This window comes from Gopherus evgoodei, chromosome 2 (assembly GCF_007399415.2).
Source record: "Gopherus evgoodei ecotype Sinaloan lineage chromosome 2, rGopEvg1_v1.p, whole genome shotgun sequence".
Taxonomy (NCBI): domain Eukaryota; kingdom Metazoa; phylum Chordata; order Testudines; family Testudinidae; genus Gopherus; species Gopherus evgoodei.
The window spans coordinates 28,480,178-28,505,257 of NC_044323.1; the positions used below are offsets into that span (position 1 = coordinate 28,480,178).

Sequence of the window (25,080 nt, forward strand, 5' to 3'; positions counted from 1 at the left end):
CATCGTAAAGAATTGAAATGAAATATTGTTTCAAAAGAGAAAGTTGACCTTGATCCTGTAAAGCAATTAAGCATGTGCTTATCTTTAAGCATGTGAGTGATTTCACTGACTTCAAAGGAATTTCACTGGGGAAGCTTCTATGTTTACATTTAAGCATGAGTGTCAGTGCTTTGCCGGGAATAAGGCCAGATTGCTCAGCACTCTGCAGGATAGCACTGTTTCTGCAGAACGGAGTGTGGTGGGCATCTTTTGATTTCAGGTGCTCCTCTCTTTAACACAGCAGCAACTGGTACAAACTATTCTGGAAAATATCTGGAAACTAAAGTCAACCCTTGCAAATGACTGAGCAGACACGGGGCCATCTTTTTTAAGGAGGAAGTGACACAGGGCACTGAGTGGGTTGGTGTGAGCAGGGGAGCAAAAAAGCAATAAGTCATTATGTGATTGTGTGTTGGTGTCTTTGCCTAGGGCACAAATGTACCTAAGCCCAGCCCTGGCTAAGAGCAATCCATTGATGATTTCTAAGAAAAACAGTTCCCTCCAAACCATGAAGAGCTGAGGTGATGAATTGCACATATTCATCATGCTGATTTTTTTGAAGCTTTAGGGATTGTCTTCCAGAGGCTCAGAAGCAATTTAAAGAAGTTTACATATGTTTTGAGAACCACAGGCTAAGCATTACAGCTCCGGTCAATACTACAAGTGCGTGCCCTAAATTATAGAACTAAAAACACTTGCTGTCGTTGTTCACATCAGTGCAAATGAAGGATGCCATTAATCTAGCTGCCTTTTTGTTGTTGTTGTTGTTTGTTGTTATTGTGGTTACTCTCTATACTGGTGATAACCTTTTAAGGAATAGTATGTAACAGCTCATACTTGACTACTGGACGTGCTAGGATAGGTGTTCATTTTTCAAATTCCATTAAGCACCCTAAACACTAAATTATATGTAAATGTTTAGACAATGAAAACCCTACTATCCTGTGAAATACTTTATATTAGGTTGTCAAGTGATTAAAAAATTAATCGCGATTAATTGTGCAATTAATCATGCTGTTAAACAATAATAGAATATCATTTATTTGAATATTTGTGGATGTTTTCTACATTTTCAAATATATTGATGTCAATTACAACACAGACTACAAAGTGTACAGTGCTCATTTTATATTTATTTTTATTACAAATATTTGCACTGTAAAAAATAAAAGAAATAGTATTTTTCAATTCAGCCCATACAAGTACTGTAGTGCAATTTCTATCATGACAGCTGAACTTACAAATGTAGAATTATGTATAAAAATAACCTCATTCAAAAATAAAACAACATAAAACTTTAGATCCTACAAGTGCACTCGGTCCTACTTCTTGTTCAGCCAATCACTCAGACAAACAAGTTTGTTTACATTTGCAGTAGATAATGCTGCTCGCTTCTTGTTTACACTGTCACCTGAAAGTGAGAACAGGCATTCACATGGCACTGTTGTAGCTGGTGTTGGAAGATATTTTTGTGCCAGATGTGCTAAAGATTCATATGTCCTATCATGCTTCAACCACCATTCCAGAGGACATGCGTCCATGCTGATGACAGATTCTGCTCAATAACAACCGAAAGCAGTGCGGACTGATGCACATTCATTTTCATCATCTGAGTCAGATGCCACCAGCAGATTTTCTGTGTTGGTGGTTCAGGTTCTGTAGTTTCCACATCAGAGTGTTGCTTTTTTAAAACATCTGAAAGCATGCTCCACACCTCCTCCCGCTCAGATTTTGGACAACACTTTAGATTCTTAAATCTTGGGTTGAGTGCTGTCACTATCTTTAGAAATCTCACATTGGTACCTTCTTTGCATTTTGTCAGATTTGCAGTGAAAGTGTTCTTAAAATGAACAGCATGTGCTGGGTTATCATCTGAGAATGCTATAACATGAAATATATGGTAGAATGCAGGTAAAACAGACCAGGAGACATACAATTCTCCCCCAAGGAGTTCAGTCACAAATTTAATTAATACTTTTTTTACCAAGCATACCCAACATGGAAGCATGTGCTCTGGAATGGTGGCCAAAGCATGAAGGGGCATACAAATGTTTAGCATATGTGCCCTGTAAGTACCTTGCAATGCTGGCTATAAAAGTGCCATGCGAATGCCTGTTCTCAGTTTCAGGTGACATTGTAAATAAGAAACAGGCAGCATTATCTCCTGTAAATGTAAACAAACTTGTTTGTCTTAGCTAAGGGCTGAACAAGAAGTAGAACTGAGTTGACTTGTAGCTCTCAAGTTTTAAATTATTTTGTTTTTGAGTGCAGTTATGTAACAAAAAATCTGTAATACAAAAATCTGTATTTGTAAGATGCATTTTCACAATGAAGAGATTGCACTACAGTACTTGTCTGAGGTGAATTGAAAAATACGATTTCTTTTATCATTTTTACAGTGCAAATATTTGTAATAAAAATAATATAAAGTGTGCACTGTTCACTTTGTATTCTGTGTTGTAATTGAAATCAATATATTCGAAAATGTAGAAAAACATCCAAAATATTTAATTAACTGCAATTAATTTTTGTAATCACAATTAGTTTTTTGAGTTAATCATGTGAATTAACTGTGATTAATCAACAGCCTTACTTTATATGGCATACAGTATACTTTAAAAAGCAGATTTTAATGTTCATTAAGATGGCTAATTAATTTACACTTTAAATTAGTATTTTAAGATGGATAGCACTGGCACTTTTTTCCAGTGGATTTAAACACAATATGAATTTGGCCCCTTAGGCCAATGTGAAAGGCAACCATGAAGTTTACAACATTGAGATGAATCTGATGGCCTCAAGGGAAAATAGTTCAGCTCAACATCTTTTCTGTAGTTTCATTTTTACAGAGGGAAAAAGGAAGCACAACTAGGAATAGACTTTCTAGTGAGAGTGTTAAACCATTAGGCATGCACTGTGAATGCTGAACCCCTGACATGTACATACTCAGAACATCTAGCTTTAAACTGGAACGGGCAGAACTAGTGTCTGCATTTTAGGATGGTTCTGCCCCTTCAACCCTTTAGCCTAAATATAATGAATTCCTTTCCACTATGATCACACCAGTCCCATGCAGACTAGCTGAGAAAGGAGGCAGGAATCTCAGGGACAGATCGAGCACCGGCAACCAAGTGGATAAATCCAGGGAAGGCTCGCACAGATGCCTCTGCTCTGTTGGCAATGTCAGATGGCCTCTGATGAGCCTACATCAATTCCAAGGGTGTATTTACACTTCAGACTGGGGATGTGATTCCCAGCTTGAGAAGACATATTCACACTAGCTGTGATTGAGCTAGGGCTCTAAAAATTAGATTGTAGCTATGGCAGTGTGACAGGAGGGACTAGCCACCCTGAGTACATGCCTCTGGTCTGGGACGGGTACATACTTGGGGCAGCTAGCCCCTTCCAATGCTCATGCTGGCATAGCTACTCTATTTTTAGTGCCCTAGCCTGATCTGAGTATGTGTCTTTGAGCTGGGAATAACACCACCAGCTCAAAATATAGACATATCCCAAGTGACACACATTTGGATGAGATCCTCATGTGGGGTGCTAACAGAATTACACAAATCCTTATTGCTGAAGGCTACCAACAGATTTCTAGGCCTGGTCTCCAGCAGTCTATGGTTCTAGCACCAGCAGTCCAGAATTCAGATGTATTCTTCTGTCTGGATTTTGGGAAAGCATTCTCTGTGTTGAAATGTATGTATTCCTTTGCCACATACATCATAAGTGAGAATTTGCTCACTCTCTCCTGAATGGGAAGGATTAGCAGGACACTACAAGAAAGAGAGACACATTCCATCTAAATAAGCAATGATATTGTCTCTTTGGATTATTGCTCAAGCTGTTTTCTCCACAGTACATTATTTGGTGTGGTGACTCTTTATACATTATTAAGTAATTTATTCTCATTCAGAAGTCTGCAAGACTTAAATGGGAAAAAAGCCCTCAAAGTATGGTAGGTATTTATATAGAAGAATAAGAAGCTCTGTTTAATCTAGTTCTGCTAGGATCAATATTGCATTAGTTCAGTAAGTTAAGGCTTACATGTTGTGTGAGAAAATTCAATACCTCTTTGTATCATGTTTTGCAAAGCTTTTGGCTCCTGAATCTACGCAGCTAGCAAACAGAATAGCGCTGTGATATCTAGAGGCAATATTCAGAAGAATGAAATGCAGAATTACCAAGTATGTTTTAAAAATTATAAGCCAGTGAGTCATGGTGAATCTTAAAGTATGAGTCTGCTTTAAACAAAGTTCTCTTCTGTTTGCCATTTCAAAGGGTCCTTCCCTGCAGGAAATGGGGGAGGGGGACTCTAAGTGCCATAACATGGAGGCCACATCTCTCCTGTTCTCTTGTAGTCTTCAGCAAAGTCAGTGGCTACAATGATCAAAGGCCATAGTGGGAAGGAGCAGGGTCACAGCTGTTTTCCCATCCTAGGAAAAAAAGACAATGAAGGGTCAAGCTGTATTCAGACTGACGAATTTTTTTTTTAACGAGTAGTACTGCTAGTGCTCCAGAAGAACAGCTTTCTCATTTCAAATAATAAGATCATAAGTGGTTTCATGGTTTCCAGGGCAGGAAAGAATCCAATTTATGTCCTCTGCAGCAGGGTCCATTACATCCATACGTCCAGAGCAGCCATGGTGAAAAAAGGGTCTGAGTTGGCTGGTGACTATTATTTTAAATGTGATGGCATTGCCAAGGCAACTGGAAGCTGATTCTATAAGAGACTGTGGCCAGAAGATGGAGGGGAAAAAAACCTACATTGGCAGAAGGGGCTACATCATCTAAGCTGCTTCCTTCTGGCAGTACTGGCGTAGTAGAGAAGTGTGGCTAGCAGTGGAGGTTATTCCAAGTGGAAACTGTTTTATTTGCTGGCAAAACCGAGTAAATTTCTAGAGAAATTATGTTAGCTGATGTTTTTCCTTGCATATTTAATAATTAAGCTTCGTAAACATTTTAAGTTTTAAACTGAAAACTAACCAGACTTCCAACGATGATGATGTGGCAGTGTGGTCATTTAGCTCTGGAAGGCTGAAGGTGTGGGTTTTGTGGCCTGTCAGTATTATAGCAAAGTTTTTGCATAGAATCTAGTACTACATTCAATGTTTGTTAGCAGAGATTTATCACTGTTCAGCAGTTTATGGCTCTATCCAAGAGGGATGCATAAGCACAGGAAGGCCTTATATATTGGTTGTGCAGTAGCCAGGTTAGTCAAAGGGGGAAATCATCACACTGCACAAGCCAAGCAAAAAAATATCAGGATTTGTTTTTTAACTTTCAAACTGTAATGAATATCTCTAAGGAATTCAAAAGCAAAAGAAGTGGGGGAAATGTTCATACTTCATTTTATTTTTTTTTTCCTTGCCAGTGTCTGAGTGAAGGGGAGAAAAGAGCTGCTGGAAGCTGTTAAAAGCTCATAGGAGGGAACAAGGGTCTCTCATTGATCATTATGTAATTGCAAGAGAAAAAAACATTTTTCTAAATTTGCCGAAAAACTAATGACAAGTTACCTGCAAAACTGGGGCAGTATGTGCCTGATTCTGCAAGGTGCTGGGTAGACTCAGTCCCTTTTACTTTAGGAGAAATTCACATTGTTCAGCACCTTGTAGGCTGGGTGTGCAGACTAGGCCGCTCAGAGCCCCTTAGTATCAATAGGTGCTTTAATCACATGTCAGAAAATACTTCTGCTTCTTTGTGCATGTAATTTTGTACCATCATTGCCCATGATGGACAACTTTAAAAACTGTACCTTTTGAAAATCTAGCCCTATATTTAGCTTTATTTGTTATCTGGAACATTGTCTGAGTTAGATTATTATGGCAGGATGAGCAATTTACCGTTCATTACTAAGCTATTGAGGAGACAGTAATTTTAAACTGTTGTAGGGACTCCCAATTTCCTGCTGAGGGATCTCTTTGGTGGGCTATTGTATTGACACTTACTGTTGTAGGAGAAAGGCAGTGAACTATTATGCTTTGTTTCTTTTCAGTTGGCCCCCACATAGGTCGTTATTGTGGACAGAACACACCAGGCCGAGTGCGCTCTTCAACTGGAATCCTTTCAATGGTTTTTTATACTGACAGTGCAATAGCAAAAGAGGGATTCTCTGCAAACTACAGCATCTTACAGAATGGTGTCTCAGAAGGTCAGTGTTTATCTATCCTGCAGGGTCTTTGGTAAATATTCTGGTATGTCTTCTTGCACACTGGATGGCCTATGAAACATTAAAGACGCCTTAAATAATCAAGGTGTTGGGATTTTTTGTTTTGTTTTTGAGCAGGTCACCTCTGAATATCAATGTGAGGAGAAGACACTTGCTCGTGGTTTTATTTTTTAATAAAGGTGGGAAGGTAGAAGAATTGTTATAAATAACTAAGCTGGCAGAGTAAACCTGGGGCCGATGAGCTGTGGAAGCGTTGCACTGAAACAGTGAAATATGAACAAGGCTTGCAACCTTCAAAAACTCATTCTTCTTTTGTTACAAGATGGAGTGGGCTTTGATGATCAAGTTCCTAGATGAAAAAGACTGATTTACCATACATAGCCTTCCTCAAACCATATCCTAAGAAATCTTTGGCATTATTCTGAAATCTGTCACAGATTTCTCTCCCAAATGTCAATCGCAAATGTCTTCAATTCTGACCCTCACAACATAGCCTGAAATGTTTAATGGAGGCCTCCCATTACACCACAGCATTGTAGGGTTCCTTGTTTGGTTTGAACTTAAAACAAAAGTACCTCTTAGGTTTCAGGCCTTTTTAAATCAAACTGTATCCTCTTTGTCTAAGCTAATGAGGTCCAAACATTCACCTAGAATGAATGTAACACTCCCTCAAAGAAGAATCAAGAGTTACCTTGCATAGGGTGAAATTCTCTCCCTTCTTAATGTGAAATCTAAGTAAATGGACCAGAAGCCAACCTGCAGAGAGGATATAAAGCACCCTACTCCACCCCTTAGCCTGGAGCTGTGGCTTCTATCCCTGTACACACTGAATGTGGGATATTCTGGCTACTTGGTGCATTTTGTTTTAGCCATTGTCTACACTGGTGTGTGTGGGAGGGTCGACCTAAGATATGCAACTTCAGCTACGTGAATAGCGTAGTTGAAGTTGGCTTATCTTAGGTCAACTTACCTGGCCATGAGGATGGCGGTGAGTTGACCGCTGCCGCTCCCCCATCGACTCCGCTTCTGCCTCTGGTGAGCTGGAGTTCCGGAGTCGACGGGGAGCGTGTTCGGGGATCGATTTATCCGCATCTAGACGAGACACGATAAATCAATCCCCAATAGATCCATCTCTACACGCCAATCCAGTGGGTAGTGAAGTCCTGCCCTTAGATTCATTGGCCTCTTACTCAGGTGCAGGGGATGTAGCATATCCCTGTGCCCCTGCTCCACAGCCACCTTCCTTCTGTCTATACAACCATTGTGTTGGAACCTTCTACTATCATGGGTTAATTTTACCCTTAAAATACAGTGCAGTCAAAATGTTAGGGCTTGTCTACACTTAAAATGCTGTAGCAGCACAGCTACACTACCTGAGCGCTTCAGTGAAGACATCAGCTACACCGACAGGCGGTCTTCTCCTGTCAACGTAAGTACTCCACTCTACGAGAGGCAGTAGTTAGGTCGATGGGAATTGTTGGCCTGGTCTACATTACGAGTTTATGTCAAATTTAGCAGCGTTAAATTGAATTAACCCTGCACCTGTCCACACAACGAAGCCATTTACTTTGACATAAAGGGCTTTTAATATCAATTTCTGTATTCCTCCCCGATGAGGGGAGTAGCGCCGAAATCGACATTGCCATTTCAAATTAGGGTTAGTGTGGCCGCAATTTGATGATATTGGCCTCTGGGAGCTATCCCACAGTGCACCATTGTGACCGCTCCGGACAGCAATCTGAACTTGGATGCACTGGCCAGGTAGACAGGAAAAGCCCCGAGAACTTTTGAATTTCTTTTCCTGTTTGCCCAGCGTGGAGTGCACAGGTGACCATGCAGAGCTCATCAGCACAGGTAACCATGCAGTCCGAGAATTGAAAAAGAGCACCAGCATGAACCATACGGGAGATACTGGATCTGATCGCTATGTGGGGAGAGGATTCCGTGCTAGCAGAACTATGTTTCAAAAGACGAAATGTCAAAACGTTTGAAAAAAATTTCCAAGGGCATGATGGAGAGAGGCCACAATAGGGACTCACTACAGTGCCGCGTGAAAGTTAAGGAGCTCAGACAAGCCTACCAGAAAACCAAAGAAACAAATGGAAGGGCCGGGTCAGAGCCACAAACATGCCTCTTCTACGCTGAGCTGCATGCAATTCTAGAGGGGGCCACCACCACTACCCCACCTCTGACCGTGGATTCCAAGGAGGGAGTAGTCTCAGCCATGCCTGAGGATTCTGTGGACAGGGAAGATGAGGAGAAGGAGGATGAGGACAAGCTTGCGGAGAGCACGCAGCACTCCGTTCTCCCCAACAGTCAGGATCTTTTTCTCAGCTTGAATGAAGTACTCTCCCAACCCTTCCAAGGCAATATCCCAGATCATGAAGCCATGGAAGGGATCTCTGGTGAGTGTACCTTTGTAAATATAAAACGTGGTTTAAAAGCAAGCGTTTTTTTAATGATTAATTTGCCCTGAGGACTTGAGATGCATTCTCGGCCAGTACAGCTACTGGAAAAGTCTGTTAACATATCTGGGGATGGAGTGGAAATCCTCCAGGGACATCTCCATGAAGCTCTCCTGGAGGTACTCTAAAAGCCTTTGCAGAAGGTTTCAGGGCAGCACAGCCTTATTCTGTCCTCCATGGTAGGACACTTGACCACGCCATGCTAGTAGCAAGTAATCTGACAAAGTAATCTGACAAAGCCTGGCAGCGTATGGTCCCAGTGATTGCTGGCATTCAAGCAACATCCGTTCTTTATCTCACTGTGTTATCCTCAGGAGAGTGATATCGTTCATGGTAACCTGGTTGAAATACAGGAATTTAATTAAGGGGACAGAGGTGGCCATTCCTACTGGGATGTTTGTCTGTGCCTGAAAAGAAATCCTTCCCTGCAGTTAGCCAAGCCGGAGGGGTGGGGGGAGATGAGGGGGGCATTGGCGCTGAGCTTTTCGTGTTTGGCTAGCTGGGATCTTCCCTGATACCAGCCACACGTTGTGGAGAGGGGTAAAGTGATCATCCCCGAGAATTGGAGGGGGCGGGGTTAGTTTGGTTTCTGCAGGGATCTCCCCTGATATCAGCCATGCACTGGGGGGAGGGATAAAGCAATCCCAGAGAATTGGATGGTGGGTGGGTTAGTTTGGTTTCTACTGCTGCAGGTTAACAGGAAAACTGCAGCACTCAATGGGCTTTGCTTGGTATGTGGGAAAGGAGAGCGTTGCTTTTATGAAGGTTGCAGAAGCCAAAAGACAATGACTTACCATGGCCACATGCAAGCTGAATTCTGTTGCCCGGACCTGTGTCTGTGATCTCTAACACCAAAGCCGCAGGCACTCAATATTAAGATGCAAAATGCGACCTTGTACACAAATCACATGTGCTATGTAATGTGAATAGTGTTGTTCACCGTGAAAGAGTATAAGCATTGTTCTGTAAAATGTATCTTTTAAAATAGTTCTCTCCCTTTTTTCCCTCCCTCCCGCAGCTGCAAATTTTTCAAGCCTCCCTCCTCCGTCCCGAAGGCTATCTCAGATAAGGCAGCGAAAAAACCAGACGCAAGACGAAATGTTTTCTGAAATCATGGAATCCACCCGCAATGAAAGTGCTCATCTGAATGAGTGAAAGGACACGGTATGAAAGTACAGGAAAGATGCCAGTGAACGTGAGGACAGGAGGGACCAACATGAGGACATGAGGGACCAACGTGAGGAGAGGAGAGATGCTCAAGATGAGAAGTGACGACAGGAAGATCAGAGGAGGCAGGATGCAAAACTGGGGCTGCTGCGTGAGAAAACGGACATGGCCCGGTGTCTGGTGGAGCTTCAGGAACAGCAGCAGGATCACAGAGAGCCGCTGCAGCCCCTCTATAACTGCCCCCCTCCCAAGTTCCAAGGCCACCTCACTCAGATGTGTAAGAATGCGGTGGGGGAGGCTCTGTGCACCCTCCCACTCCACACCAGTGCACAGCCTAAGCAAAAGGCTGTCATTATTTTGAACTTTTTTAGTGGCCTTTTCCTTCCCTCCTATCCTCCTCCTAAACCCCACCCGGGCTACCTTGTCAGTTCTCTCCCTCTTTTTATAATCAATTAATAAAGAATACATGATTTTTAAATGATAGTGACTTTATTTCCTTTGAAAGCAAGCTATGATCAAAGGGGGAGGGTAGGTTGCTTACAGAGAATGAGTCAATCAAGAGGGCAGGTTTTCATCAAGGAGAAACAAACAGAACTTTCACACTGTAGCCTGGCCAGTCATGAAACTGGTTTTCAAAGCTTCTCTGATGCACAGCGCTTCCTGGTGTGCTCTTCTAATCGCCCTGGTGTCTGGCTGCGCATAATCAGTGGCCAGGTGATTTGCCTTAACCTCCCACCCTGCCATAACCATCTCTCCCTTACTGTCACAGAGACTGTGGAGCACACAGCAAGCAGCAATAACAATGGGAATATTGGTTTGGCTGAGGTCTGAGCGAGTCAGTAACGTGCGCCAGCGACCCTTTAAATGTCCAAATGCACATTCTACCACCATTCTGCACTTGCTCAGCCTGTAGTTGAACAGCTCCTGACTATTGTCCAGGTTGCCTGTGTATGGCTTCATGAGCCATGGCATTAAGGGCTAGGCTGAGTCTCCAAGGATAACTATAGGCATTTGAACATCCCCAACGGTTATTTTCTTGTCTGGGAAGTAAATCCCTTGCTGCAGCTGTTTAAACAGATTAGTGTTCCTGAAGATGCGAGCCTCATGAATCCTTCCTGGCCATCCCATGTTAATGTTGGTGAAACGTCCCTTGTGATTCACCAGTGCTTGCAGCACCATTCAAAAGTACCCCTTGCGGTTTATGTACTGGCTGCCCTGGTGCTCCAGTGCCAAGACAGAGATATGGGTTCCATCTATTGCCCCATCACAGTTAGAAAATCCCATTGCAGCAAAGCCATCTACTATGACCTGCACATTTCCCAGACTCACTACCTTTGGTAGCAGCAGCTCAGTGATTGCTTTGGCTACTTGCATCACAGCAGCCCCCACAGTAGATTTGCCCACTCCAAATTGATTCCCAACTGACCGGTAGCTGTCTGATGTTGCAAGCTTCCACAGGGCTATCGCCACTCGCTTCTCAACTGTGAGGGCTGCTCTCATCTTGGTATTCTGGCACTTCAGGGCAGGTGAAAGCAAGTCACAAAGTTCCATGAAAGTGCCCTTATGCATGTGAAAGTTTCGCAGCCACTGGGATCATCCCAGACCTGCAACACTATGCAATTCCACCAGTCTGTGCTTGTTTCCTGGGCTGAGAATCAGCATTCCACAGCTCGAACCTGCCCCATTAACAGCATGATCTCCAACACGCCAGGGCCCGCAGTTTGAGAGAATTCTGTGTCTATGTCCTCGTCACTCTCGTTGCCGTGCTGCTGTAGCCGCCTCCTCCTAGCCTGGTTTTTCAGGTCTGGTTCAGCATAGACTGCACGATAATGTGCGAGGTGTTTACAGTGTTCATGATTGCTGTCTTGAGCTGAGCAGGCTCCATGCTTGCCGTGGTATGGCGTCTGCACAGTTCACCCAGGAAAAAAGGTGTGAAATGGTTGTCTGCCGTTGCTTTCACCGAGGGAGGGGTGAGGCTGTACCCAGAACCACCCGCGACAATGTTTTTTGCCCCATCAGGCACTGGGATCTCAACCCAGAATTCCAATGGGCTGGGGGAGACTGCAGGAACTATGAGATAGCTACCCACAGTGCAACGCTCTGGAAGTCGACGCTAGCCTCAGTACATGGACACACACCGCAGAATGAATATGCTTAGTGTGGCTGCATGCACTCAACTTTATACAATTGGTTGCCAAACATCGAATTCTGTAAATTCAGAGTAATCCCGTAGTGTAGACATACCTGTTGACTCTGGGGGTTAATTTAACTGCATTGCTCAGGGATGTGGACTTCTCATATCCCTGAGCAATGTAGTTAAACCAACCTAACTGCCTAGCATTGACCAGGTCTAAGTGTGTGTGTGTGTATGTATGTATGTTTATATATATATATAATATATATGCACATTTATTCACAGTGAAACAGTAAAAATAGGTTTCAGTAACCACAGAAACAGATATCTTGTTTAATCCATGCTAATAGGGTGTATCTTTGTTCGCTCAGTCTGTTACTGGCTCCAAGCTAAGGCAACCGCTCCTTTACCCCAAGTGGTCATTACTGCTTTTAGCTGAGATTCCAGGGGCTCGCACAAAGTACTGTGGTCAGGGTTGGGTTAATCTTTTGTGGGCTTAGTGCCAAACATATTTGTGGGCCCCCGTGGGGGCAATGGAGTATGGTGCTGGGTGAGGGTGTCCCTGGAGCGAGGGGCTGGCCAGGGACAATGGGGCACAGTATGGCGGGGATGGCCCCGCTCCACCCATCCCAGTGCATGGGCACTGTTTACAAATGAGCAGCAGCTGCCAGATGCACGTTGGCCTGCCCCTCCCCCTCAGGGTGGACCCATGCCATGCACCACACCACCCCTCTGCCCAACACCCCCCTGCCCAGAGACCCCCCACAGGCCCCTGTGCCCCCCTGCTGAAATCCCCCACAGACCCATATGCCCAGTTCCCCCCAGAGCTGCTATGCCCAGCGCCCCCCAGCCCAGAGACTCCCACACACACTCCCCACCACAACTGAATAGTGCCCCACACAGACCTCACACTACCCTGCACCCACCAATGCATACACACCCTGATGCCCCACTGCCCAGTGATCTCCCCACAGCCCCTCATCACAACTGCACAGCATCCAGCACAAACCCCACACTGTCCAGTGCCCCAACATACACAGACTTCCCCCACCGCTCTATGACCAGCACTCCCACACCAGCCCCCACACTGCCCAGGGCCCCAAAACACACATATCTCCCCCACTCTCACAGAAACCTGTGCCCTGCCCCCTCAGATGCACTCACCAGCTCCATTGGGAGGTGACCATGTCTGCTGGGCTGAGCCAGCAGCATGGCTCAGGTCGGTCCATGGGCAGGGATTGCTCCAGCCCCTTGGAAGCAATGCAGTCAGCCAGGCTGGAGCAGGAGCAGAGCCTGTCCAGGCTGGGCTCCCTCCGAACCCACTTGTCTAGTAGACCCCAGCCATGTCCCCTCACCCCCGTGCTACTCTCCCCCATCCCATTGGCTGAGACTTGCCCAGTCTCTGCACCAGTCCAAGGCATTTCAGCCCTGCAGAGGTAGGGAGGATCCCACATCTGGTGGACAGCAGAGACCACTGGGGAGTGGGGCAGACCCCCCCGGATGCAACCCCCAAGATCCTGCCAGGCCGGCCACACCCACCGGCCCCGCAGCCAGGAGTCCCGCCCAGCCTGCATAGCAGAGCCTGGCTGCTGGGTGGCATGCATGACCTGCTGGTAGAGAACCACTCACACAGCCAGGCCTGGGTGCTGGACTGTCCTGAGCAAGGGGCCAGATCCAGCTGAATGGATGGGTTAGATGAGTCTATAATGGGCCCCCCTCAAAGTGTGGGCCCAGCACCACTGGAACCATTGTAAACCTGGTACTGACTTTGGTGGCTCAGGATTTGGGGAGAATGTGGTACATCATGGGTACGGTGACGAGGTGTCCGGTTTTTAACCGGAACACCTGGCTGAAAAGGGACCCTGGCGGCTTCAGTCAGCACTGCCGACCAGGCCATTAAAAGTCTGGTCAGCGATGCTGCGGCACTAAGGCAGGCTAGTCCCTACCTGTCCTGGCTGGCACTGCACTATGCCCCGGAAGTGGCCAGCAGTTCCAGCTCCTAGACGGAGGGACCCTGGAGCTCCATGTGCTGGCCCCACCCCAAGCACCAGCTGTGCACTCCCATTGGCTGGGGTGGGGCGGTGCCTGTGGGCAAGAGTGGAGCATGGAGTGAGTGAGTGTAGTGAGTAGGGGGATGTAGTGGAATCTAGTGGAGTGGAGGCGGGGCCTCGGGGAAGGGATGGGGCTAGGGCATTTGGTTTTGTACGACTAGAAAGTTGGCAGCTCTAATCATGGGAGATGTAGTCTCACCAGGGAGCTCAACCCATAGAGGAAAATTTGGGCACGAGGCACCCACACTACAGTTTCCAGGAGGCACCATGACAGCATTTCCCAAATGAATTTTTTGGTTTTCAGCCAAAGGCTTTTACATGAAAATTTTCAGGGTTTTTTTTTTTAACTGAAAAGTCAAAATTTTGCACAGGAAAAATACATATTTGCAAACTGTGCTTGCTGTCGCAATTCAATTAAAAACATTTTCATTAATCCATCCATTAAAATTCTTCCCTTTCAGTATTACTCTTTTGTGTACAAACATGTTATTCTAGCCCTGAGTTAATTAATAGCTCTTATTACCACACTCCAGTTTGCTGTTTCACAGTACAAAACTGTTGATTTTTTTAAAGTTATAGGTGACATCCTGGTTTTCCTGTGGGCCATTTATCATGATGGCAACACAAGGAAACCTCTCCCCAGTATAAGATTAAAGATTCCAGTTACATAACAAAAAATTAAATATATTTAACAGCATTACAGGAAATAAAACAAAAATCATATCCAGTCATATTTCCATTGCACTGGGTTTTTAGATATTTTACCGCATGTATCTAGTCTAAATTTAGCACTTGTGAAAGGCACTGGCCTATCTGACTTCCAGTTTAGAGAGGATGGGTATGAAATGCACTGGATTACAGATATGGAAACTAAAGTCCATTCTCTCCCCTTCCCCTCCCCCTCCATCCCCCCTTCCCCCAGCAGTTATAGCATAGGCAGTAAAAATGCAAGCATCCCCACACCACCATGTAAATATGCCTCAACCCTGAGTGGAGTAATCTTCTCTATGGGTCAGAGGATAATTTAGTCCCCATGGCCCATTCAGCCTTTGGCCAGTCTGTAAAGACTACTAACTAGGCAGCCAATTATTGCTAAATTGCCATGGTAATGTTTGTGTCTACGGAGATTGGATGGGGACCATCAATTCATGTAACATACAACTAGTTATCAAAGGAATGGTAACTCCTTTTAGTCATTAAAAACCTGGGCTGGATTCAAACCTGATTTGTTTTCCTCAATATCTGGGGTGTGGAAAGAATTGATGGACTTTGTAATAATAAATTGTAAAGTATTTTTATATTTGATTCTAATACAATACAAAGAATCATATATTACAAATTTTGATGTGTCTTCTGACTTGTTTGCTCCAGTTCTGTGTGTAATTATAGGTTAAGCATACATTGTTTTATGTTATAAACCCACCCACAGAAGTATTTTGCTATCCTAGGAAAGAGAATTTGATTGTCCTGTATTGAAATGGCTACAATGCTGCATTAAAAATATTTGTATAGCATTATTATTGCAGGAATTGCCATGACAACTCAAGTGACAGCGTTAAGAATGACACTACAAGCCCAGTCCTGCCTCAGTTAAACTTACTAAAGAATTCAGAGTCACATATAAAAAAAATCTTTAGGTTTTCATATTCAGAACGGGAAAACATGTTCTCATTCTCCTGAGACTAAACTGAAATAGCTGACTATAGTAATTATGGTAATTTATTTTTCTTCAGATTTCCAATGCATGGAACCACTAGGTATGGAATCAGGAGAAATTCACTCTGACCAAATCACTGTCTCCTCCCAGTATAGCACCAACTGGTCTTCAGAAAGGTCCCGGCTAAATTACGCTGAAAATGGATGGACTCCTGGAGAAGATTCCAGTAGAGAATGGATACAGGTACGAAGCTAATGTTGCAGAGACAATATTAATAAAACTCTATGGAGTGCATTCAAGTTGACAATGGAAAGTGTAAAGAATATACAAAATAATACAGTAAAATATTTCTGCATAATGTAAGAACTGTAGCAAGTGACTATCTTACATTTCCTATTATACACTCACAAAAAAGACTGACTCCCGAAGGTATAACAAAGAAAAGGTCAAGAAGATTAATTCTTTTGCTTCCTTCGTCTATTGTTTTTTCAGTCTTCTGGGCACAAATAACAAAGATTTTGGTTTAGTGGAAAAGTCAATATTAGTTTAACATACACTTAAAGTGAAGTGGTCCAGTAAACTGAGCATGTGCTATCCCTCTAACTGATAATACCTAGAGTTATGTGGTACCATGCTTAATGGACTAGAATTTCACCTCTAAAGGCCTGAATCCAAATCTAGGTTATGTCAGAAATGAAATGAGTTCACTGTTCCCAATCTTGCCCTTAGTAACTATTCTTCCATATCACAAAACAAAACATTCTTTAGTATGATTGGTAATCTTGTTGCCAAAGAACTACTGATATAAGCCCTCGTCCTGCAAACACTTATGCACCTGAAGACTCTCACTGGATTCAGTGGGACTACTCATGTTTTAAAGCAGTGGTCCCCAACCTTTTCGTCTGGTGGATGCCAGACGAAGGACCGTGGCGGCGGTGGAGCATCCGCCGAAATGCTGCCGAATTTCTGTGGCGTTTCGGTGGCGACACCTCTCAGTGATGTCGCTTGTCAGCAGCAAGTGGCGTCATCGAGAGGCGTCGCTGCCGAAATGCTGCAGAAATTCGGTGACATTTTGGCGGATGCTCCACCGTGCGCCCGTGGGCACCACGTTGGGAACCCCTGTTTTAAAGTATTTGCAAGATCAGGTCCACAGTTTGCTGGTCACATCATTCCTTAACGTGTTAGATGTATTCGTATTAATTATTGTGGAATAAAACTAAATAAATTCATTTTAGAAGACTAATACTAATATTTATATACTCATTATCACACAAACACAAAAAATATAAACTTATCTGCATTATTTGGGTCTTTTTAACTTCTTGCCTTAATTGTGACCCAAACTCTGTTGCTCACAGCAACAGCGAGAAGTTTCACTTATGTCAGATTAATAATGCTGTATTTAAGGCTTATAGCAGATTAAATATGTGGAGCTCTCTTTCTGCTTCTGTTGTTTTTCATAGGAAATTACTAACTGACATACAAAAACAATGCATCATTAGCCATCAACAAGAATGTTCACATTGCTGCTTCCTGTGAGATTTGCAATGTGCAAGAAAGCTTAAAAGCATGTTGAGCAGTAGTCAGTAAGGGGAAGCAAGAAAGGAAAATTCTTACATTTCTGATTCATTGCACACAATGGGACTCTCAAGAGTCCTGCTTAAGAGGCCCAGACATATCCTGAATTGCTGGAAACTTGCTAATTGTAAGTGATGGACTTAGTAATACTTGAATGTGGCAAAAAAGCAGTTGATTCTTATTCCCTTAACTAGCCGTAAATAAGAGTTAAAACCTCCCAATCTTTACCTAAGAAGTAATAGGCTTGGTATTAATCAATGCTGCTTGAAATCCATGGAATGTGTATGGGAAAAGAGTAGAATGCATCAGAATCAAATTCCATGTGTTTCATCTGTTTGTATGGCTGCCTTTCTTTCTTTCTGTCACTTATGCATTTGTTGCTGCATAATCAAGACATGCAGGTTAGTCAAATCTAATCCATGTGGTTTATGTGCTTTATTCACTTATAGTAATTACATAGATATAGTTTAATCCCTTAACTGAAGAACTAGATCTTTCCAGGAAAAAGGTTTTTTTTTAAATGTTTTATTTTTTGATAACAAAAACATAACAAAATGGATTCAGTCTTAAACTGTTCTAACCTTTATGCTTGAGACTTTAAGCCACCTTTCCATTACTCCAAACCTGGCATAGCCAGGGACCAAAAAAGCCTCAACATAATTTAGAGTGGCCTCAGGCTGCAGCCCGCTGCTATGCCAGCCAAGAAACTGGTGGAGTGCCATGTGCTCCATACTAGCACACTGTCAGCTGATCTCTCCCAGGTCCTACCTATACCTGAAGTGGTATAACCTCAGACAGTTTTCCCCATGTGCTAGGGTCTCCAGGCGGACTTGTCTCTCTGAAGCAGAATTAATCCTAGAGCCATCTAAGCCAAAACAGCTCCATACCCATCCTGCTCCCAATGCAGGGCTGTGTCTAGTTGACATGACTGAGCCCATAACATAAAATCCTTTAAAAAGATTCATTTTACTGCATATGAAAACTCCACTCAACCTGCATGTTTTAGAGGAGCTCTACATTGCAGGTCTCTGCAATTCACCAGAGAGGGGGTATGTGGCTGGGGCAGGAACATGCAAATAGCACAGATGTACGCATCCAAACTCTGTGGGTCTCTTTCTGATTTACACTAAAGCCCCTTTACACCACTCCAGCAGTGTAAAGAGGCCTCAAAATGGATATAAATTTGAGGCCCCTTTACATTGCCAGAGCTTTAGTGTAAAGGAGAATCAGGCCCTGGGAGTGAGGTGGGGAGAAGGAGTAGGACACATTCATTGCTCCCACTTATATTCTGCAGCGGCAGCAGCCACACAAACTGGCAGCCCAGGCAGATTAGCGAGTTGGAGCCAAGGATTCCATGTCTTGGTCCCGCATCATTTTCAGTAGCTTGATTCCTTTTTCACCCCAATTGGCCCAGGAAGTTTGAAATGCAGGAAGACATAAGTGACTGATTTTAAATGATCATCGGTATTATGATCATATTTATTTATTTAATTACATACTGAGGAACAAAAAGCTAGGTGCTTTCCACTAAAGTCAGTTGAAACTGCTGAGTCAGCTGCTCAGCACTTTTGAATATCAGATACCTCAACATGTACTTAGGCAGCCATTTGCGAAAATCTTGAATGTTGTGTATTATGATTCAACGTCCTTTGGTGATGCTTGTAATAAACTTATGTTGCAGGATTTTACTTGAATAAAGCATGGTCCATCAAGGGCTAATAGCCAGGATGGGCAGGGATGGTGTCTCTAGCCTCTGTTTGCCAGAAGCTGGGAATGGGCGACAGGGGATGGATCACTTGATCATTACCTGTTCTGTTCATTCCCTCTGGGGCACCTGGCATTGGCCACTGTCAGAAGACAGGATACTGGGCTAGATGGACCTTTGGTCTGACATAGCATGGCCATTCTTATGTTCTTATACTGACTACACACAGTAGGAATGGAACTTTCCCCCTGTAGAAATATACCCTTCTCCACTCCCTATCTTCGGGGGGCAGAGGAGTAACAAAACATGGGAGAGAAGTTAATTGGCTTGTGAAGGGCAGTAAAATAAAAGTGTCATCTAGTGGCAGAAACTAAGACAAAAAGGCAGGGAAACACCGGGACATATGAGGCAAATAACACAGCAACAGAAATCCTGGAGCATGGTTGGGGGAATAGGGATGGACCCACAAGATCCACAATACCCATAAAATCCTCAGCTTCATGACATTGTACAAGTGTGGAAAGAATAGGCAAAAAATGCCTAATATTCTCAGTGAGAAGTTCTGCAGTAAAATAAATAGGTCCATCATCTTCAGAATGATGGACAAGTCCCACAGGCACAAAGGTCTCTGGCTCAGTAACAACTATCCTTATTATAACACACCTCAGCTGCGTGCTCTGACCCACAGCCCCATATTTCTAACTGTTACCATCCATCATTCTCTTCCCTCTTCTGCCACTGCTGCAGTCTGACACCTGTCCTGTCTTGCAGATTAATTTTATTTCTGTTGCACTTAAAGTCAAGTCCTGCTCCTTCCTTCATGTCTGCAGATGGCCCTGGCTGCAGTGGAACTGGTGGGATTCCACTGCATGATGGTGGGAGGCAGAACCACACAGGAACTCTGCTTGGCTCCAAAGGGGCTTTTTTCTTACAACTGTGGAGGAATGGGATAGGGGGTGTACTTCCCACACTGGTTCTGAGAGGGCTGAGATAGCACAGGTGGGCCCAATCAACCAATTAGGCTGCAAGCTGGGAAAATTAAGGGTTGGAGGAAAGCCCTAATTAGAAGGAGGCTCACCTGAGCAGAGGTGGGCTGAGCTAGTAAAAACTCAGGAAGCTGGCAGCAGTAAAGGCTGCTGGGAAAGTCTGTAGTCACTTTCTGGGAGAAGTCTGCAGAGCTAGGGAGTCTGCAGTTACTGCCTGGGAGGGTGGCAAACTCAGAGTGGGGGAGTGCTAGGTGATGGTAAGGAAAGGGCTCATGGAAAGTGGGGGAGGGATAGCTCAGTGGTTTGAGCATTGGCCTGCTAAACCCAGGGTTGTGAGTTCAACCCTTGAGGGGGCCACTTAGGGATCGGGGCAAAAATCTGTCTGGGGATTGGTCCTGCTTTGAGCAGGGAGTTGAACTAGATGACCTTCTGAGGTCCCTTCCAACCCTGATATTCTGTGAAAGGCAGCAAGGTTGAGAAGGGAACAGACCTGGGCTGCTGATTAGAGGGTCTCTGAACTAGAACCTGGAGTAAAGAGCAGTCTGGGTTCCCCTGCTAGCCATTGAGGTAGCAAGTGGGAAGATTGCCTAGGACTGAGGAGGTGGTGAATGGGAAGACTGCCTAAGATTGCTGAAGAAAGACTTTGACAGCCCTGAAGGGGGAAAGTGCATATAGTGACCTGGCTGGAGGGTCAAGTCACAAAGAGGCAGCAGCAGCTTGTGGAGTGAGAGAAGCAGAGAGATGGTGTGCAACTATGTGAAGGCAGATTGCCCTTGGGAAACTAATCCCTAGAATGGCCAGGAGGAGGTGCTATTCTAGCAGTGAGAAGAACACCCTGTCACATGAAGATCTGGAGCTAGGCTGGGAAGCAAGTGCATAGCTAGTAGGTGCTGATTATATTGGCTTCTCCATCATGGGTGACATGACATGCAAGAGTAGCCTATTGCAATAAGGCTACAAGTGCAGCCTTGGCATGTTCCCATATGCTGGAGATAAGATTGCCCCCTAAGGCCCATGGGATCCTGCTATATCAAGTCTGGCTGTCAAGGTCAACAGGGGGGTAGGAAGGTTTTTCTGTCATACCGCAGACTGTACCTATCATGGTTTGTTACAGCAAAGAATCTTGTGCAGTACCGTGAGTGTCCCTCACCACTCTGACTTCCCAGGGACAATGGCAAGGCCTGGGGGTTCTCTTGACTTGAACTGGCTAACTTAAATGCTTGAAACATTCCAAATGTCACACTTTCTGTGGCTTTTCTACTATCTGGTTTCAGTATGTGCCTTTGTCAAATTGCATCATTTATTTCCCATGTCACAGCTTCCTCCTGGTCAATTAACCCAGCTCCTGGGCTGTGCCATCTATACTCTGTAATATCCAGAAAGGAAGATTCCTGTAGCATTCTTTACCTTCATGCAAACATATCTTACGAGCATAAGACACCCATAATGACTTTCCTCACACAACTGAACAGCCAACATTGCTTGTTATAATTTGCTGGAGTGGCATTATGAACTGTAAAATGACATGAAGTGAATATATAACTTGTATTCTTAGAAGGGGGAGGGGGAAGAATTGACAGTTACTGTGCTTTCATGTCAATGCGCTCCCTAACAATGAGTAAAGCTCGGCACTAAAGCCTGTGAAGTTCAGCTCTCAGGCAGCCTTTCAAAGATTGGGAGAACTTGAAAGCTGAGTTTTTCCAGGTTTCATTTTATCACATGCAGTGGTATGATGCACTTCATTGCAATGAATACTCCAAAAGAACCAAAAACAAAAAAACACAGGCACCAAGGTTTATACTTTCCCAAGCATTCATGTGAAACATTCAGATAAGCTTGCTCAGGAAATCCAACCTAAACAACTGCCTGATGTAAGAATAACCCTGTTAAAGAAATTAATGTGCTGTGCACCAGCCTATATAAATACTGACTGTATTTTTAAGTGAATACCTGATAAGGAAATAGGCCAGTTACACAGCTGAATGCCCAAGGCACCAAATGATGAAATGCAATTATTTTAAACTTTTGCAGGAATAAATCTGCTGTGCACCAATTTATATCAGTTCTGCATGCTTTTATGTCACACTTACAAAGGGATAAATATTATAGGAATATAGATAACTGCAAATTTAAAGAAGTAAAGACAAATGTGGAATGAAAGCTCTATTTCAGAAGTCCCTATCATTCTGCTGAACTACTCTGTACACAATAATGTTTAAAATCAATCTATATATTTTCTCTGCACAAGAAAATTAGCAGTAAATACACACCGGATACCTTAACCAAAGGAGGCTAGTGAGGGTTCAATATTATTTAAGGGGCCTGTTCTTGCCCTCCTACTTCAGACTTAGGTTTATATGCCCACAAGAGGCATGAAAACCCCAGAAGCCTTGGGAAACTCACTTTGTATCATGTTTTCTGATCCTCTTGAGGACAACTGGGCCTACTGACTACCCTGAGTAGGTGCTCAGGTGCCACAGAGATGGGTTTGGTATAAGAATCTAGACCAGGGGTCAGCAGCCTTTCAGAAGTGGTGTGCCAAGTCTTCATTTATTCATTCTAATTTAAGGTTTTGTGTGCCAGAAATACATTTTAATATTTTTAGAAGGTCTCTTTCTATAAGTCTATAATACATAACTAAACTATTGTTGTATGTAAAGTAAATAAGGTTTTTAAAATGTTTAAGAAGCTTCATTTAAAATTAAATTAAAATGCAGAGCCCCCTGAACCGGTGTCCAAGACCTGGGCAGTGTGAGTGCCACTGAAAATCAGCTTGCGTGCTGCCTTCGGCACCCATGCCATAGGTTGCCTACCCCTGATCTAGACAGACAGACCAGAGGGTAAAAGGGGGATAATAGGGAACCTGCTCTATGGCCAGAAGCCTGCTGCTCAGTCTAAGTACTTTATAGTTAATAGACAAACTGTACCCTTTCCTGCAAGCAACCTGCGTGTAGAGGGCTTGCTAAATGTTACAGGAGAGAAGAATTGCACCACTAAAGAGCTACTGTCCAGCTAGGTGGAGGGAAGAAGAAATTGCACCGATACTCCTGCCCAGCTGGGTGGATGGAATAAGAGATGCACTCACAGACGTAATTGCCTGACCAGGCAGAAAGAAGAAAAAATACACACCTCAGACATCATTGCTGAGCTGTATGGAAGGAATAATAGTTCCACAGAGATTGGAAGGAAAATTTTGACAGTGACTTGCATATTCTGCAGTAAATATATGCAAAAAAAAGTCCACAGAGGGCTTGAAAAGCTGTATTGGCATGAGAATTATTGATAGTGTAGGTCACCAATGAGACTAGTAATGGGCAACAAATCTCAAAATCACACGCACATTGGTCTCCAGTGATTTCTGTTTAACATACCCTCTCTGGTATTATGCTCTTTTTGTAGCACTGCAGTCTTTTCTGTTCTCCCTTGAAGGGAAGTGGCTAAGATCTATTACAGAGGCTCAGAGATGTAAAGGCTGTCATGTTTAGGAGTGCCTGGTTTTTGCTCAAAGGCTTCAAAAACAAGATAGGAACGTCATTTAAATATAAGAATTTCATGTGTTACATTACACACAGTGTAACTGTAGGTCCTAAATGTGAACATTAAATGTACTCTGTAAAAATCCAATTACTAGTGCTAGGGCAGAAATCAGCCATCCCTTTTAAAGGAAAGTTTTGAAAGTGCAGTCATAAAATTCTTGCATGTTATGGATTTCATTAACATTGTACTCCCCTAGGATTCTCAATTGTACAATAACAGGAGTTCTTTAACTTTTAAGTACCACAGACAGGAACAGATTTCACTAAAGCCAGATGTGGAATCCTCACCCTGGCATTCTTACTGGTTCTAAGAGCTGGATCTGTTTGGTAATTGATACCTATTAACATGTTGTTGTTTAGATTACAGAAACTGAAACACTATACTATTTTTCCCCTGAATAGATATGTTAATAAGGGACACTAGCATACATTTCAACAGCAGTATCTTGCTCATGATTAAATTAAAGGGTTGTTTTTATTTATTTTAAAAAAAACCTATTTAATCACAAAATGGAAACCGACTGTGTGAAACATAAGTGAAATAAACAAGTAGGTTCAGCTGAAGGTCAGAAGATAGTAACATTCCATTGGACAATTAGCTAACTTAAGACCTATTTTTGGTAACCCTTGTTGCATACATTCCTTTCATGTCTTAATTCTATTCTTATTTGTATATTAATAGAAAATATTTATATGATAATTTAAAATGCACTGGACGAAACTCAGCCCAGGCTGACTCCACTGGAGACAATATGGTCACCCCTAGGTTCAAGTAATTTCAACAAATTTTAAACATTTGTAAAAGAGTAACAAGAAGTGGAGAAAAAGCTATGTGAGATGTAGTTTTGTTGTTATTTTGTCTGAGCTTTTGACATATATTTCAAAATGAAAAATAAAAGAAAGCATTCATTTAGCACAGGAGGGTGTGCAGCTGATGTTCAGTTGAGCTTAAGAGTTTAGTGAGAAATATTTTATGGGCACAAAGGGAGACTCTAGTTTTCCTACTGAAGAATAGATCATATGTCCACAGCTGGAATTCACGCAGATCTTTGTTCAATGAAATACTACAAGCAGCCATCATTTTGCTAATTTTCTTCAGTGAAATGGTCCCAGAGACATCAACACCTCAAGGAAAACAATCATATCATATGCCCTCTAGAGTCCCTCTCCAGATATGGAACTGGATTTTTTCTTTTAGCAAAAATATTAACTTTGAAGGGAGGGGAAAAGAAGGGAAAGGAGATTAGTGGTATTTGCCACATACAAAGAATGGCAAAGTAAGGAAATAAATAATTAGGGCTACATTTTCAAACACCTTTGCATATGTACAGCTGCACACATCTCATTTATACATCTGATTTGCATATGTGTATCAAGAATTTAAAATGATGTTGTAACTATGTCAGTCCCAGGATATTAGAGAGACTAGGTTGGTGAGGTGATCTCTTTTATTGGACCAGAGACAAATTTTCAAGCTCAAAAGCTTGTCTCTCTCTTCAACAGAAATTGGTCCAATAAAAGATACTAACCCCCCTCCCCCACCTTCAAAGGCAGACATGGCCAGTTAGCCACCTAACTGTTCTTGCATAA

General features: G+C 43.3%; 2 protein-coding genes across 6 annotated transcripts in view; both read left to right on the top strand.

The window, feature by feature from the left end:
* Nucleotides 1-25,080, top strand: part of NRP1 (neuropilin 1) — a 151,001-nt gene that overhangs the window by 77,180 nt on the left and 48,741 nt on the right. For all 5 annotated transcript variants that reach the window (XM_030550189.1, XM_030550191.1, XM_030550192.1 and 2 more), the window contains exons 6-7: nucleotides 6,038-6,193; nucleotides 15,762-15,928. In XM_030550189.1, the coding sequence (XP_030406049.1) occupies nucleotides 6,038-6,193; nucleotides 15,762-15,928 (323 nt within the window). The remainder of the gene's footprint in view (nucleotides 1-6,037; nucleotides 6,194-15,761; nucleotides 15,929-25,080) is intronic.
* On the top strand, nucleotides 8,086-9,889 carry LOC115645490 (trihelix transcription factor GTL1-like). The gene is made up of 2 exons (XM_030550197.1): nucleotides 8,086-8,616; nucleotides 9,695-9,889. The coding sequence occupies exons 1-2, from the start codon at nucleotides 8,187-8,189 to the stop codon at nucleotides 9,829-9,831; spliced, it is 567 nt and encodes a 188-aa protein (XP_030406057.1). The 5' UTR covers nucleotides 8,086-8,186; the 3' UTR covers nucleotides 9,832-9,889.

Coding starts and splice junctions, on each gene's coding strand:
- LOC115645490 (XM_030550197.1), top strand. CDS start 8,187: ATGTCAAAACGTTTGAAAAAAATTTCCAAGGGCATGATGGAGAGAGGC. Junction 8,617..9,694: donor AGCCATGGAAGGGATCTCTG/GTGAGTGTACCT, acceptor TCCCTCCCGCAG/CTGCAAATTTTTCAAGCCTC.